General features: G+C 48.3%; 1 protein-coding gene across 1 annotated transcript; it reads left to right on the top strand.

Annotated features, from left to right (window-relative positions):
• The first annotated feature begins 54 nt into the window (after positions 1-54).
• Positions 55-4,860, top strand: SNRPD3 (small nuclear ribonucleoprotein D3 polypeptide). The gene is made up of 3 exons (XM_085305820.1): positions 55-389; positions 1,533-1,725; positions 2,668-4,860. The coding sequence occupies exons 1-3, from the start codon at positions 264-266 to the stop codon at positions 2,727-2,729; spliced, it is 381 nt and encodes a 126-aa protein (XP_085161946.1). The 5' UTR covers positions 55-263; the 3' UTR covers positions 2,730-4,860.
• Positions 4,861-16,075: the final 11,215 nt, after the last annotated feature.

Below are 16,075 nucleotides of genomic sequence, written 5' to 3' on the forward strand. Positions count from 1 at the left end.
CCTCCCCGGCGTTGGGGGTCGTTTCTCCTTCCCTCTGCCGGCAGAGAATTCCCGCTGATGCTTCAGTGTTTTCTCCCTCTAGCCGCCTCCGTGGAGGAGCCTTATTAACGTTTCACCAAAGCACGGGGCATTTCTTGTCAAAAGAGAAAAAAATTCAGGCCTTTAAACTTGAGAAGCCCCTGGCCTGTATAGGGAGAACTTAACTTCAAAGACTGCTTCCTTTGCTTTTCCTTGTCGCAGGGTAGAGCCGCAGCTCTGCAGACATGTCGATCGGGGTGCCCATTAAAGTCCTGCACGAGGCGGAAGGCCACATCGTGACATGCGAGACCAACACAGGAGAAGTCTACCGGGGCAAGCTTATCGAAGCTGAAGACAACATGAACTGCCAGGTACACCTGCCCCCGCTGGGGGAAGGGGGGCTGACCCGCCTGTACCAGCCGTGGCCGATCGCTAGCTTATCGGTAGTTTGATATAAAGGCTGTTGCTTTTTGTGTTATTRTAAAAAACCTGTCGCTGCATGCCTTTGCCATAGTGAAATGAACTCAGGATTGCTGATTGCTCCAAAGAGGACAGAGCTTATTCTTTCTGTGTTTAGAGTAGGACTGAGAAGACCTGTCAGTAGCGTCTGGATCTTCTAAGATTTTGTTCTATGAACAGTATTTCTGCTTGGGTTTTTCCATTTATTGCTCTGGGCTTAAGATTAAAAAAGGCTTCAGTTGAGCAATGGAAGCTTTTATTTCAGGCATCCTAMCAAGGCTTAAATTTGTTTGATATTTAGATAGAAATCATATTGTTCAAATCAAAATGCTTCCTTAATGCTTAAGACAAATAAAGCTTTATTAAAAGCAACTTAATGTGAGGAAAACAGAGCTACGTTTTATTTCTCTAAGAGTTTGTTTTGGCTCAGACTAGGCAGAAAAAAAAAATGTTGGGCCTGCTTGACTGGTAATAGGCTTAGCATTATGTGCAAATGGTCCTGGATACCTTGTGTCACAACAACCTCAGTCTAGAAGGAAGTACTTGGCTTTGATACTTGAATCCTGGCTGTGTATTCCTTAGCACTATCTTGTAAGCAAGCTATGTATTTCATCTGCTCTTGTTGCTGTATCTCACTTAAGTGTATTACCCTGAATCAATCRCGTACCATATTGTAGTCGGCCAAGAAAATCAGATACAAGTTACTCTAATTGTGTAGTAAGGAAACACTAAAATTTAAGTGAGAGAAACTGCATGTACAGAGGTGGCTTTTTATAATTAAAATAATCATGATTACCATGCTTTGTTTTTTGTGCCTACTTAATTGATCTTCTCATGGTGCAAGCCTACCAACTTGCTGCAATTTCTGAAAAGTCTATATTTGCTCCAAAATCTCAAAACAGACCTAGAAAGGCTTTCTGTTGAAATGACTAGTACTTGACCCAGATAGCTTTCCCTCAGAGGAGTCTGAGTCAGAATCCTGAAGGCGAGAGAAATCAGAATACTAAACTGCATTGGAGGCCTCTGTAAGCATTGACTGATCTTTTGCTTTGCAGATGTCTAACATAACAGTGACGTACAGAGATGGCAGAGTGGCACAGCTTGAACAGGTCTACATCAGAGGTAGCAAGATACGGTTTCTCATCTTGCCAGATATGTTGAAGAATGCTCCGATGTTAAAGAGCATGAAGAATAAAAACCAGGGTTCTGGGGCTGGGCGAGGAAAAGCAGCTATTCTCAAAGCTCAAGGTGAGTGTCACTTGTTTATGGGTCCCTTCCCCCTATATCACCTTTAGCATTTTGCTATGGAGGAACAGGAAAGTTCTTATCTGTATCATTGAGGAAGAAGATAACATAAGATGCAGAATAATTAGTGGTTCCGATGTTGCTGGAGTGTTTCCTCCCTGTATATTTTGTCTTCAAACTTCTCAGTTGTCAAAATGAGCAATATTGATGTGAAGATAACTTACATGCAGTAAGCTGTCCTGTTAGTTATACTGAGGCTTTGCATACGTYTTCATTTTGGCTTTGCATACRTCTTCATTTTGGTGTTCTCCAGAGAATGTGGTCGCTAGCTGTTTAGACCACTTAGAGAAGGAGGAAAGTGTTCTTGTTGAGCTTTTGTAGAAAAATAGATTTATATATTAAGATAACACTTAAGTAATCGGGCTATTGTAACTGCTAGCCATTCTGCAGTTTTCCCTCACTAGCGTTTTTCTTATGTGAGCGGTGTAGTTATAACAAGTTTGAGTAATACTTGTGGGCTGCAAAGTCCTCTGTTAACTGTAGCAAGCGCAGTGAGTATGAGTGGAGGTATAATACCTACTGGAACATGTTGAATTCTGTTTCAAATCTTAGTGCAAGGTTTTCAACATCAGTGAAATCTCTGGCACAGCAACTGTACCATGATACAAATCTCCTGTGGTACAGGTTTGTAAGTCAGATTGGAATATATACAGTGTGTGTTAATATTTCATTCTCAGTATACGCTGCATTGTTTTAAGTGACAACTGTGAAACCATTAGTCCTGGTTCTTCTCACAGAACACAACTTCTGAACTCTGCGCTGTAGCCTCGTTTCCTTGCTGCTAAGCAAGAGACTTTGAGAATCATTTACGTTTTTATTTCTCAGCTGCCAAGATAAAGATGCAGTTATATCAAATTCATGTCATCCCAAATGTTTTCTTTTCAGTGGCTGCAAGAGGAAGAGGCCGTGGTATGGGCCGTGGCAACATTTTCCAGAAGCGAAGATAACTTTGGTCTTGACCGACAGGCTTGTCTTATTAGGGAGTGTTAACTTGGCTACATGTGCATCGGTTTAAGTTTTGTTTAATTAAATAAATATTTCTGACAAAAACATTGTCTGCTGTTGTATGACAGAACTCCTCTTGGACATATTGAAATTCTGGCTTCTTTTTAGAGCTGAGATACATATATTGTAGGTTATTATCAGGCTTGTAACTGCTTTGTCTGGAAAGTAGAGGGCTTGGTACTTAGATTTGGCTTCACTGAATCTTTTTGTATGATGAATTGAGTTTTAAAAGATCATACTTCCTTTCTCTTGCTAGATCCTATTGTCATTCACTCCCTAAACAAAAAGTAGGAGGTACTTTCGATGATGAATTTTTAAGTCATGTGTTTTAAAGTCTTTATTAGCTGTTGTGTTTATGGAGCATACAGCCAAACGGTGGCAACTTCCTGAGAAGCAAAGCACTACTTTTGCTTTGTACGGACCTACAATATATAGGTCCATATTAAGAGCTGTACACTGAGCTTATATTCCTGTATTTCATATTTTCCCTTTGGATACAGAGAGGAACTTTCACTAGGAATGTGCATAACTTAAATATTTGATAAGCTATTCTAGCCTTAAGTCTAAGATTTGATTCTCATCCCTTTTGCTGCTTTGTTTGTTTTTCCCCTCCTACCTGGGGACAGAGGTTCATTGACAGAATTTCAAATTTGTCCTCAAAAAACAATTGTGAATTCAAAAGTAGTGCAGGTGTATTGGAGAAGAGCCATATTAATGGTTATCCATTAAATATGACTATACAAAGATTAATCTTTTGAACAAGACCCAGGACTGATCCTAGCTTTAGTCTTGACRCTAACGCATCATCGTATAGATCACAAGATGATCTGCAGGATACCAAATTTCATTAARACTTTAGCTTATTTTGCTGAAAATATAGTGTGGTTATTCTCATTGCTGACTTAAATGGTTGCAATGTTTAAATTCAACACTCCTGTGTCTAATCTTCTGTGATGAATTGTCAGTTTGTGCACGTGTCAGATATCTATTCTTGCTCTGATGCTGTGAAGACTTTCCCTTGTTTGCAGACATGGAAGTTCAGCTAAAGCATCAACTTGCTTCATTGTTTGTAAATAAAGCATTGAGCACTGATTATTAGGATCATGATCACAGAAGGAAATTTATCAAAAWTTTTCTAAAGATTTGCATTAGAAACTTAAAGTTTGTTGAAGTTGTGCTTGATGTTAATTATAAAAACAATGCTTTCTTATGCTTTAATTGAGGTTTCAGTAAGGCTTTTCTTGAGGACTTAGCTATAACTACAGAAGCTTGTCCAAAATTGATTCACAGAGACAGGTTTTTGCAAAACCTTACTTCAAAATAGGGCATGAGCCATATGTTATTCATGTAACAGTAGTGCTTTCCTGAAGGCTGCGTTTCTGCCTTAAAGTGAGCACTTAAAGGGATTTAGTAATGATATTTAAGCTTTTCTTGCAGAAGCCTAGTATTCCTCAAATCCCTATTCACTCAGAAGAGAAGCCTGCCTGACTGCAGTTGATCTGACCATCCCCTCTGAAAGTGCCTGTGCACAAAGCACTAGCAAGTAGAAGTATGCTGGTCTATATGCGTATGACCTGTCTGTTTGTAGTTTCTGGAGCTCTTCATTAATAAGCTTAGCTCTAACTCTTACTGTGAGAGAGAGAGAGAGAGAGAGAGAGAGGACATCTGTTGTCTTCACAGAACTTCTTCCCCTCCACCTGCCTTAATGTAAAGGTTTCTGAATTTCACAGACTATTTTGAGACAGACTATCTTAAAATGAACATGAAGTCCATTTTGAATCTGTATACTATGAAACTGTTCCACRCACTTAGACTCTTGTTATTGGGCTTTAACACAAAGGGGAACAGAGTCCCATCTTAATGCTCTACCATGAACTTCATAATGAAAGCTGAAGTGTTGGCTTGTGGTGGTCACTTGCTGACTCCCAGGATCTCYGGAGGTGGGTTGATTAGGTGACATTAAATATGTTCTGTTGACACCCACCAGCTTTGCTAGGTGGTGATACCTGAGATGTGCTCATTCGTTAGCATATATCACTGTATCCACTTGAAATAAAATGTCCTTTATTTGCAGTCTGTTGAGTGATTTTTGTTGTTTTTAATACATCAGGCTTGCATTTTGTGATGCTCTTCTAGTCTGAAACTTGTATAATAGTGTTTACTGCTGTCAACAAGCAGAACAAGGCTGGCACAATGCATTCTTATTTTCTGTATAATTCARGGCAAGTATCTGCTGCAAGGTCTTATAAGATGCTTCCACAACAGCTCAGATTACCCTCTCTTTAAAAAAAAAATAGTAGTAATAAAAACTCAAAATTGTTTAATGCTATTCTTTAGTTTCTATGAAGATAACAGCGTAGGATGGAGTGCATGTGTTGAAGAATAGTAAGTTTTTCTTCTGCTTACAAAAAAGTGTCAATCTGGCAGTTTTAATGTATGGTGAGTGGCAAAGGAGGTTACTGTTACCTTGTTTAGTAACACGAGAGACGAGATACAGCTGTAGTTGAAACAAAGAGAAATTGCTGCCAGAACCGTTTTGGGTCTGATCTCCCTGTAATCTGCAGGGAAAGCACTGAAGTTTGCTACCTCTTTTTTAGCAGGAGCTACCTGGTACTCCCCAGATTTCAAAGCTTTGCTTTCTTTTTCTTTAAAGTCTCCAAAAGAATTATTAATACGTGGAGAAGGAAGTAAGCCACAGATGGGGACTTGACTAACTTTTTTTTGGATGAGATTCAGCATTTTGACAAGGCTGCAAATCTGGTCCTTCAGCTTTGTTTCTCACTACTTCCTTTTGACTGTTGAATAACAGCTTACCCTCTGCAGAAAGAAAAGTATTGGGAATTAGTGTTGAAAAGTTGGAAACTTCACACAAGCAGGAATTGAAGCCCCAGCCGAGATAACCATATCACTTAGCAACATTTTGTTAGTCAATTATAATCTGGCTGGACCATAGCTGATATGCTACTTTATTGCAGGCTACTTTGAAGAAATGATATGTGATTTATGCATTACCCTGACTGATAGTGCTATAAATCAAAATTTCACTCTAACAGTTGACATATCCACTAGATGGCTCTGTCGCTAGGAGAATAAAATACGTAGAAACAGAACCCTCTGGAAGGAAAAAACTGGAAGAAATATGTCTCCTGGTATAAAATCCACAAGCACGATGCTCTTACAAACTCTAGCAACTCAAGGCTTCTTTACTTTCCTATTCAACTTCCCCAGTGTGCTGGCTTCATTTGCACGGCTTATTCCAGCTGCTGCTTGACCTGCGGATGCTGTGTGTGATCCCTGGCACTCGGCTAACTGAGCACGAGCGCTTAGGTAGGTAGTGCCGTTTCTTCCAGCTCAGTAACTTGAAGAGATCTATTTCTCTGGGTTGGAGGCTTCTCTGGATAGATAAGGTTTTCTGGCTTTAGCRTCTACCCTTATTTGCTGCCTTTTTGCCACAGGTTGCAGCACTTCTTYTCGTTCGTCGGCGTTGCTTGCTCTTTGTGCGCGGGCTTGTGAACCTCCTCCTGTTCGACGGGTTCAGAGCGCTCTGCGGCTTCCTGCTGCCGGCAGGGAGAGACTTACTGTCCCGAAGCTTCGACATGAACTTATGCCTTTGATATAACCTGCGTAGATGCCTTTGAAATACTCATATATGGAGCAGAGAGGCTGCAGTGCAGCCATACAAAGTGAGAAGCAGAGAAGTAAAGAGGAGACCTTGACAACAGCAGAGAGGAGTTAATGTCTGGGGAAGGTATCACTCGGAAAAATTGCTTTGCACAGAATWGTGGGGCTTTTCTGCCCTCACCAGGTGCTTTCATGCCATATGTGGGCAGTTCTGCCCTCCAGGTGTGTCTGATCTTCATTTGATCCTAAAGCCGAGTGCCTTATTCTTAGTTCGTTTTCCAGGGGCACTCTGTAAAAAGTGGCAAGCTCTGGTATCTCTTCTCTGCGAGTAATCAGAGGCCACGTTGTAAAAGCTCCAGGGTAACAGAGGCTGGTACATATCAACTCTCAAAAATGCAGGTGAGAGAGGCAGCAGCCTCTTACTCTCTTCACTCTGCCAGGGRAAGCCAGGAAAAAGGGGATGTGGCCCCTAGAGCTCCAGTGCCCTCCGGAAAACCCCTTCCAGGAGGGCAGAGTGGAGTGGAGGACATGAATTTCTGAAGCTGGTGGTCAGAGTAACTGTCTAGTCTATATCTCACKGTTACTTAAAGTTTCCCAGTAAGTTTTCATGTAAGGTAGATGCCCTGTTTTCTCCTGCCGGTGTGAGCAGGGATGGGAGGCTGACATCCCAAAGGAGTAATGACTTGCTAAGACGGCAAAGGGAGTTCTGCGGTCTGCAAGAAAGTGCCGATGATTTGGTTGCTCTCTACTCAGCCAGGGGTTAAAACAGAGGCAGGGTTCTCCCAGGGTTATTTGAGGTTTCCATGCTCACAAGGGCAAAAACCAAGATCTAGACTGGCACCTTCTTGCAGCTAAGCCGATTTCTGACATAAGGCCTGGTCCTCCTCCCCTCGGATTAAACACTAGCTTCACGGGCCCTCCTGCTTTCACTGGTTTGGGGAAGAAAATATGGAAACACCAGCTTTAAAAAATAGTCTAAAATAGACTTGAAACAAATGCTGGCATGGGTGCTGCGTTGGAGAGTACTTTGCAAGCAAGGTGACTTGTCCCCAGCTCCCCATCCTCTCCAGGGACGGCTCACGCCTGCTCGCAGAAGAGGTGCTGCGTGATCTCCGGCGCCTGGGGTAGCCAGCACACTGCTTGTCTGCAAGTACTTTGCCAGATCAAGCTGCGTTTTAACTGTTTCAGGTGTCCYGTAGCTACCTGCTCCTGTAGTAATAGTTCTTGACAGTGTCACGGGTACTCTGGAGGTAGTGAACGGGGAAACGCTGCCGTCCTCTGCTCCTTCCAGCCGGTCCTCGAGCACGAGGGGTGCGATAATTTAATCCAAGCTAAGCGCGGAGGCTGAGGTTAGTGCACAGCACGGCCAGTGGGCCTAGGTTTTTTGTTTTTTTTTTTCCCTACTTATCTCAGATGTCTAATGAGAGAAGTATTTTGGTTTTGTGTGTGAACTGGTCATTTCTAGCAGACMAGCTTTAGTCCTGGCTTGGGGCCAGTCGTTACATAAGCAAGTGTTGTGCAGCCCTCCGCTGCTCCGCAGGGACCGTCGAACAGGAGTCCATGAAAAGTGGAGCTTTTCCAGCATCCTTAGAGCTGAAGCCCTCGCTAAGAAACAGATTTTATCCAGAAGATACGYGTAGTTATGCTGGGAGAAATGACAAGAAGGGCAGAAAAAACACTATTACTGTTCTCCTGCTCGGTGAACTGTTTGCACCAAGCATTTCATTAATTCATTTTCCCTTGCCTGGGGACGTAAAGCCTGTTGTCTGGTTGGGGGTTGCCCTGCTTCCGTGCCGGGTGCCTGTGGGGCCGCTCGTGAGCACGCCCCTGCGTGCCCCACGCCGCCCCACACGCTCCCTCGGAGGGTGCCGCCGCCTGCGGCTCGGTCGTGCCCGCGAGCGGGTTAAGCGCTGTCTGCAGACTGACAAAAAGCACCGTCCCTTGCTGGGAAAGTTTGCTGTCGATTTGGGGTAAGGTTTAACCGGTTCCTGTCGCAGACCCGGGAGAGGGAATCGCCACGGGCGGCCGAGACCCGCAGGGAGACGGCGGCGTGCGGCGCAGAGCTGCCCTTGAGCTTGCTCGTGGCTCCGTGCCATCAGCTGCCCGCCTGCGCACAGGCTTTCTTGTGTTTTCCTTCGCAAAACTATTACGGGGTTTAAAGAGATTATCACCTCGCCTTTCACCGGGGAGACGCGGACCGAGCCGCGGAGGGGCCCGGACCGAGCCGCGGAGGCAGCCTGAGGCCCGTAACTCCTGCTGAAACCAATGAGGTAGGTAACTAAGAGCTTTTGAAACACCTGCCCTGAAGTGACGGGCCTCACGGTGCCCCAGGGCTGAGGGCAGAGCCTCGGAGGCCCGGGGAGCGCCCCGGCTGCCGGCTTGTGCGGCGGCAGCGTGCGAAGGCTGATGCGGAGGCGAGGGTCTCCAAACGCGTCGGCAGCCCCTCCGCAGCCTCGGGGAAAGCGGCGGTGCCGAGACCCGGTGGTTGTTCCCGTCGTAGCTGCTTGTGCCCCGTGTTCTGGTTTCTCTGCTCTGCTGCAGCAAGCACGAATCCTTCCTGCTAGGCTTTCTAGTGACGGCTACTGCCTCTGTGCTACGTTGGTTGGGTTTCAYCTTCCTCCCTTAGTTTACTCCTTAAAGGACGAGGACGAACATTTCCACCTTGAGGAATAAGAGAGTACGTTACCCGTAAGTTCATAGTAACTGCAGCTGCAGCCTGGCTGGAGCCTCCCGAGCTTCCAGCAAACGCGTCCTTCGTACCGCGGGGAGAAGCGAAAGGTGTCTGGGTGGAGAAGGGCTTTCGGGGCGAGCCGGGGTCCTGGAGGCCAGCCTGCAGCCCGACCTCGCTTCTGCACGCGGTCGGCTAAGGCGCCGGRCAAGGCAGCAGCGCCTCTTTCCTGGGTGAGGATAGAGGGAGGGTAAATAAACTGCCCTGCTTTCGGAGCAGCCGTGTCTCCGCTGGGCTGAGAGGGGGCAGCCCCCAGCGCACCAGGACGCCCYGCCGTTGTTTTCCCCTTTAAAATGTGTTGAGCGCAAATCACATCTGTAACGAAGGAGGAAGAGCTTTGCGCCTCGTGGCAGCGACCGGCAAAGTTCTCGCGTCCGGAGCTGCTGGCGGAGAGGGGGAGCTTTTGCGAGGGGCTGATGTTTTCAGCCCTCATGGGAGGTCCTGGAGTCGGCAGAGAAACAGTGACAGGGATCTGAGGCAGCTTTCTGGAGGACCCAGCTCCGACAGCCCTCAGCAGCGAACGCGCTAGTGCGTAGACCCGCGTGGGGGCACTTTAAAATCCCAAGCAGGTTGCAGGGTGAATATGGGTTTTCTCTCTTCATATGTTATCCAGCTGAAAAGCAGAACTGGAGTGCGGAGGTTTTTTTCTCATCTCTAGCAGAAAAGGYGTCGCTTCCTGCTCTTCCCGACTGAGCGACTCCTTCCCGCACGAGTCCCACGTGTCTCTAGGGCAGCTCCACGGCAGGCACCTTTCTACGAAGCTCAGCCATCAGTATCGTCCCTCTTTGAAGAACATCAGATAAAAATTGCACACCAGAGGCACCCTCAGAGCCAGACGGGAGTGCGCTGTTTGGGCTGTGGTCTTGTTCACCTCTYGCTTTTGAGGGCAGTTTGCTGTGTGCTGTGGTTTGGAGGAAAGAAGGATAAATGCGTGTGGATGAGATGCCGCTTCCTCCCTCCCCYGGGCATTTGTTAGGAAGTGCTGTCTCTGTTTTGTCTTTTCAGTATGAACTTTTTGCTAGTTAATGAGCCAAATATGACACAGAGCAAGTACACGAAGCTCGAGGGAACTCATTAAGAGGTTTCACATCTGAATTTGACTCTGAATACATGAAGTCTAATCCCAGCCCTAGGCTGAGGCTTGCACCATGAGACGTRCTGAGCCCTTTGGCTAAAGACCGTGTGCTGGAGGGTTCTGGTAAGCAGCCCCCGCTTCACTTACGCAGCCCCATCTGAGCCCTGCTCTTAGTGTGCTTCAGCCTTCACGGGCACCCAGCTCCCCAGGCTACGGGCTGCGCTGGAGAGCGGTCGAGGAGCAGCACTAGCTTTGCTTTGGCACGCTGAGCCTCAGCCTTGCTGTATGACCCTGGCTGTCCCTTCTTTCTGAACCCCAACCCTGGAGATGGCTCTGATGCTTTCACCTAGTGGCAACCTCCCAGGCAAGCACAGCGTAYTGCTGCTTCTGTGTGCTGGGCGCCAGGCTTGGTGCTGCCGTCTGTGTCGCAGCTGCCTGTGCTTAGTGCAAGAAGAAAGCAAGTGAGAAGAACTTTACGGAGGTGACCCTTGGAAAAGGTCTGGTGGTGGCTGTATCCTGCTGTCCCCAGTTGAGGAACTGTCCCYGCTTGCTGTTGTGATTGCAGCATCTGTCCTGGTACAGCAAAGTGTCTTGCCTGTTTCCTCTCCTATGAGACACCTGGGGTTTGTAGTTAGAGGTTGTGTTCATCGGGCTTGGCTTTATTGCTGCCTAGTGAGGGACAGCAAGTGAGAGCTGTTTTACTTTCCTTCCGACTGCTCTAAAGAGAATYGTCTGCGTGTTACCACAAGGGAGTCTCTGTTATTGTCTTCTGAAGAAAGCCAAAGTCTGGAAAGTCAATGAGTGCTGCAGATTTAGAGATAATTCAGTGACCTAATGATATTGCTAAGGGACAGAGACAGCACAGGCATTAGCAATGCAAAAACTGGCAGAGCACTCAGGGGCTTCCAGGGAAAGCATTTGTTTGCAGAGCCTTGAGAAGTCCATGCCACGCTTGCAGGGGTTGCTGGAACCAAGCACAGAGGGCTGCTTTACCTCTCCAGAGGCAAATGTGCCACCTCAAGCATAATGCGTACTTAAGCTTGAAATTCCTGAGGAAGGGTTTCTGACAGAGTTGCTGTGCTGTCTAGCACGGTCTGCTAGCACAGTTTCAGCAGATGTTCTTGGGCCAGGCATTACCCTGCAGATCCTGGGGTTATCTGCATGGAGAGAAGCTCTCCAGTCACTTGTAGGCATCTCCAGACTAAAGGAAAAGGTTGATCTGTTGCAACAGAGTTCAGATAAAGGTGCATGTGTCAAACTGTTGGCTTGACAAACCAAAAACTTCAGGGGAGCAAGAACGGAGTTCTGCTCAGAGATCTGGCATGGAGTCCCAAGGGCAGTTGCTTCTCTGGGGAAGTGGCTTTTTCCAATTCTCTGTAACCTTGTTTGAGGAGAYTCATGCACATGCTTCAGCGGAGCTACACAAGCAGGTTGAATAAAGCCCATATGGATGTTAGCTAGCTTTCCAAATGCTTCCCATCATTTTATCAAACTGTTGGATCGCAGCTGGTCACTAAACTGTGGCGAGATTGCCTCAAAAATGCACTGGGAGCAATAATTCTCTCTAAGAAGTGGAGGAACTGGCTGATCAATAAGCTGCAAAGTATCCRTTCTCCACCCTCGTGGTATGCCTGCATGCAGGCTGAACGAGCCTCATGCTGTAGGAAGAAATTTCAGTGGTTTTGCGGTTTAGTGGCTTTTGAGGCCAGTTTGGATGCAGCAGGGGGAATGACAGGTTTTGGAAGAGGAGTGAATGAGCGTGGAAGAACTGCCAGCTTTACTCATCACTCCTCTCACTGGGAAGAGTTACTCTGTGGTTACTGTGTTTTGTGACTCTAGTTTTGAATCAACATCACCGAACTGGAATACTCTCAAGTTTGAGAGGAACAGAAGAGATTTTTAATTCAGTTCATAGTGTCTCCTGAGTAGATGAAGGCACGTTCATGCTGCACTGGCAGAATAGTGCAGTGATAAGGGGTTGTACTGAGACACCCCATTTCTTCTTCCAAACTGTGAAACACATGATCTTCTGGGGGACAGAGTGAGCACTAAACGAAAATATTTAATCCTCTCTTTGCTTTCATAAGTGGAAACAATTTCGATTTTGGCATTTTTGCCTGTGCAGCAAAGAGCCTGCCAGGCTGCCCAAGCCATTGCAAACTCTTCTGTCTCCCAAGCGCCCACAGTGAGGAGCAAGTGGAATAAAGAGGCTGGGCAGGGAGGGACTAAAAGGGCCTCGACAAGTTCTGAAGCGGTGAAATAAAAAAAGATCAGGGAAGCCAYTGCTTCACGCTGCTTTTTGCATCCTTTCCTCAGCAAAACAATTACCAGGTACTCGAGCAGGGCCATAGGAATGCGGGATGCTTGGGTGGCCTCTCCRCCAAGGACCTTGCTGTCTGCAGCACGCTCAGATCATTGCCCCGTGCTTTGTGTTCAGAGCTAGGGCAAAATGATGGACAGAGGAGTGGGGAAGGGGTTGTCCTGTTGGGTAGGGAGGGCCCGGGTGGATTTCTGTTTGAGCGATGGAAAAGGCCGCTGCTCAGCGTCCCCAGGTCGGTGCACCTCCGCGGCTGGCCCTGCTGGAGCTGGCTGCTGCCCACCGGGCTCTGCGCAGAGCGCTGGCTCACAGCGCTCGCCAGCGTCTTCAGCTGCGCCGCTGCAGSCGGCTGCTCCCGCGGCCCGGAGCAGGCAGCCGGCTCTGCCGTGCCAGGTAGGAAATCGGAAGCTGGGAGCGGGGTAGGAAGCTGCTCTCTCAGCACAGGCTGGCGGAGCGGGGAGCTCGGTGTCTTGTGCAGGGGCGCTGCGTTTGCACATGTGAAAAGGGACCGGGCAACCCCTCGAGGAAGAAGGGCTTCCGGGGGTATTTAATAAGGTCTGAGAAAAAGAGGCTGGTGTGAAGCTGAGGCATGGCTCAGCACCTGGTGGCCTCTCCTTCCAGAAGACTTCTTCTGAGGGGCACCCTTGAGCCTGTGATCTATCCTGAGACCSGTCATCTGGAGGGAGGCCAGGGGTGGGGAAGGGGCTGTGATGATGCCCTGCAGCTGCCTTCTTGGAGTGCAGGGCCCAGCACGGCCAYAGGACATCACAGCCGCTCCCCAAGCACACAGACAACACTGGTCCCTCCGGGATGTCCGTGGGGAGACCTATGTCAGCAGCTCCCCCMGTCAGGCCACTCTGAGAGCCCTGAGCGCTCTCATTCTCCGCAAGGAAATGCTCGTTTGGGTTATGTCATCTGCTCTGGTTTGTGAGCTTGGCTTTTATGAAGACCACTTCATCCCGATCAGGGCTGCCAGGTCCAGTCCCTGCGTATGTGTCTGCAGGGGGGCAGCGGGGCATTTTGCAGCTCCCGGGYGGGAGGCTGGGTGGGCACAGCCGCCTGCACCCCGTGGGAAGAGGCTGCGCTCCYGCAGCTTCTCCCGCCCGGCAGGGCGGTCAGGGCTGGATGAGCTGTGACAATTTGTTCCCAGCTAAGTTGCAGCCCATCAGAGTTTATCCAGGTGGCRGTTTCCTAGACCAGGACCTCATGATTTGCATTTGTGTGTATTTATTGACACCTGGCTCTCCGTGGCGAGGTTTCTGTGGCAGAGCAACCAAGTGCATGTGACGGACTAAACACCGATCTCGCAGCTGCTCCGTTGAACGAGCTTGTCTCAAGCCAYGTTTTATCTCCAACTCCAGGAGCTGCCAACTGGCAGCCAGGGCCTCACAAGCGATTAGCATAGAGGTCCTGCAAGGGGCCGAATGCCTCAGCTCCATCCTGCTGAGCAGCGCAGCTTGGGCCCAAAACACGGCTCTCAGCAGGGCTGGGAAGGGGCTGAGCCAGGGGCGYTGCAGGGAAGAGCCGAGTCTGCGGTGGGCTGCGCGCTGGGCTGTGCCTTGCTCCTGCGGAGTGCTGCCATGATGGAAAAGCTGTGAAGATGTCTYGATGCAGAGCCGTGGCGAGACGGTGCTCAGAGCATCCCAGCTCCCTCTTTCTATATATGCCACTGACTCACCAGGCATCTCCAAGCCTTCATTTAAATGCTTCTTGCCTCAGTTTTCTTCTTGGCACACATAGTGCTGCTCTGCTTAGACTCTGAGAGTTTAGGCAGATCCTGCTGACATTTGAAATGCTTTTAGTTTTTGCTGGAAGGTGTTTTTAAAGGAAAAGAAGAAAAAGGACAAAGAATAAACCTCTCTTCCTCAGCAGGGAGAGGAAATGGATGCCACACTGAGAGGGCGAAAATGAGCCGTGCGGCGATCCCTGGAGCTGGCACAGCCCTGCCCTCGGCGGTGGGAACGGCCTCTTGAGAAGCTCTCCRTGCTCTGCCTTTTGCCAAACAGCCTCACGTTCCCTCAATACCATCTTTGCCATAGGAATCTCTCCACTTATCCAGATTCACCTGAAGGCCTAGAGAAAGGTTTGGGGTGAGAACTGTGGAGGGGAGCACGTGCTCCCTTCCCACTCTGGGATGCGCTGGGGACTGGCTACCTTCACACCCCTGGTTCCCTGTCTTCCCAGCTATCTCAGGGCCTTTTCTCCCTCACCTTCACTGGGATGTGGGCAGCCAACACCCGGCCCTTGCTAAATTTGCTTTATCGTGTTGTATCTTCCACTCTTCTTGGCCAGCACTGGCTAGCAGGACAGTCTTTACAACACTTTTGTTCATAAATGAACAACAGTAAGGTTATGAGGTCCTGCTCCAGCGGCAAAGCATCCAGTGACTATCGTGGGAACAGGACATAGTCCGGCAGTTGCAATGACAGATTGCAATACTGATTATAATGTCTCTAAACRCAGCTTTCCTCCTCAGGGGCTGGGTCTATCTGGGGCCTTTGGTGACTGATCAAAGATACTGATACCTTCCAGTGCCCTCACACTCTTGGTCCAAAGGGGATAAATCACTAGAAAACTATCACTGATTTTCCTCCTGTAGCATCGTGTGAGATCAGCAAGGAGCACAAAAGAGGCATCTGTTCCACGTGGACGTGTGTGGTCTGGTAACTGAGACTTTCTTATATGTGTTGAGACCTCCCAAAGAGAATCAGCAGAGAAAGGCAAAGTCACCATCATTAGTTTAGGAGAGGGAAGGTCTATACATTGTTTTAACACATTGGATTTCTTTAACTTCTTTCAGAAAATATTCCTGTAGGGACTGATAACCGAGAGGACTTGGCTGATCAGTGAAAGTCTAACCAGTGTATGCGTATCGGCACTTCGCAACATTAAGATCCTAGTCTGGTTCAGAGCCTCCGCCTACCACAAACACATGTAGATCCTTCATTCTGCTAAGAGAAATGAGCGGCTCCCACCAACGCGGATGGCGTCCGCTCATCCTCTCCCGCACTGCCCGGGTGCTGCGGGAGGACTCTTGGGCTAMGCTTCTGCAGCCACGGGGCTGCGGGCTGCATTTGTGAACAACCCAGAAACTCGGACTCTRCAGGGCTTCACGATCAGCTCCAAGAGAACTGTTTATTGTGTTTACATACAGCACGGGCGATGTGGAAAACACTCAAAATATTGCATCACTGGTTTGGTTTCTGGACAACATTGGAAATGGCGATGCAGCTGCTCCCATCATGTCTGTATCATGAGGTGTGCAACAGGCCAAGGAGGAGCTGGTCCAAAGCTCCGTGCTCTAGTTTGGGAAGTGCCCACCACTGGCACGTTCGTTRCTTGCTCCTCTAGATCCACAGTTCTGCACTTGGCTGTCAGCTCGTCCTCGATTTCACTTGGAGCTTGTCATTTTAGTACAAAAGCACAGTTTTTGAAACCAACCCCGTTAAGCACAAGACCGTTCCCTCCCCTCTCCTCCCCACTCCTCCCATCCCATCCCCCATGCTCCCACCAACACATACCTCCTTCCCCTCCCTCCCACCCCAGT

Source organism: Rhea americana, unplaced genomic scaffold (genome assembly GCF_003343005.1).
Source record: "Rhea americana isolate MKP2758 unplaced genomic scaffold, rheAme1 scaffold_227, whole genome shotgun sequence".
Lineage (NCBI taxonomy): Eukaryota > Metazoa > Chordata > Aves > Rheiformes > Rheidae > Rhea > Rhea americana.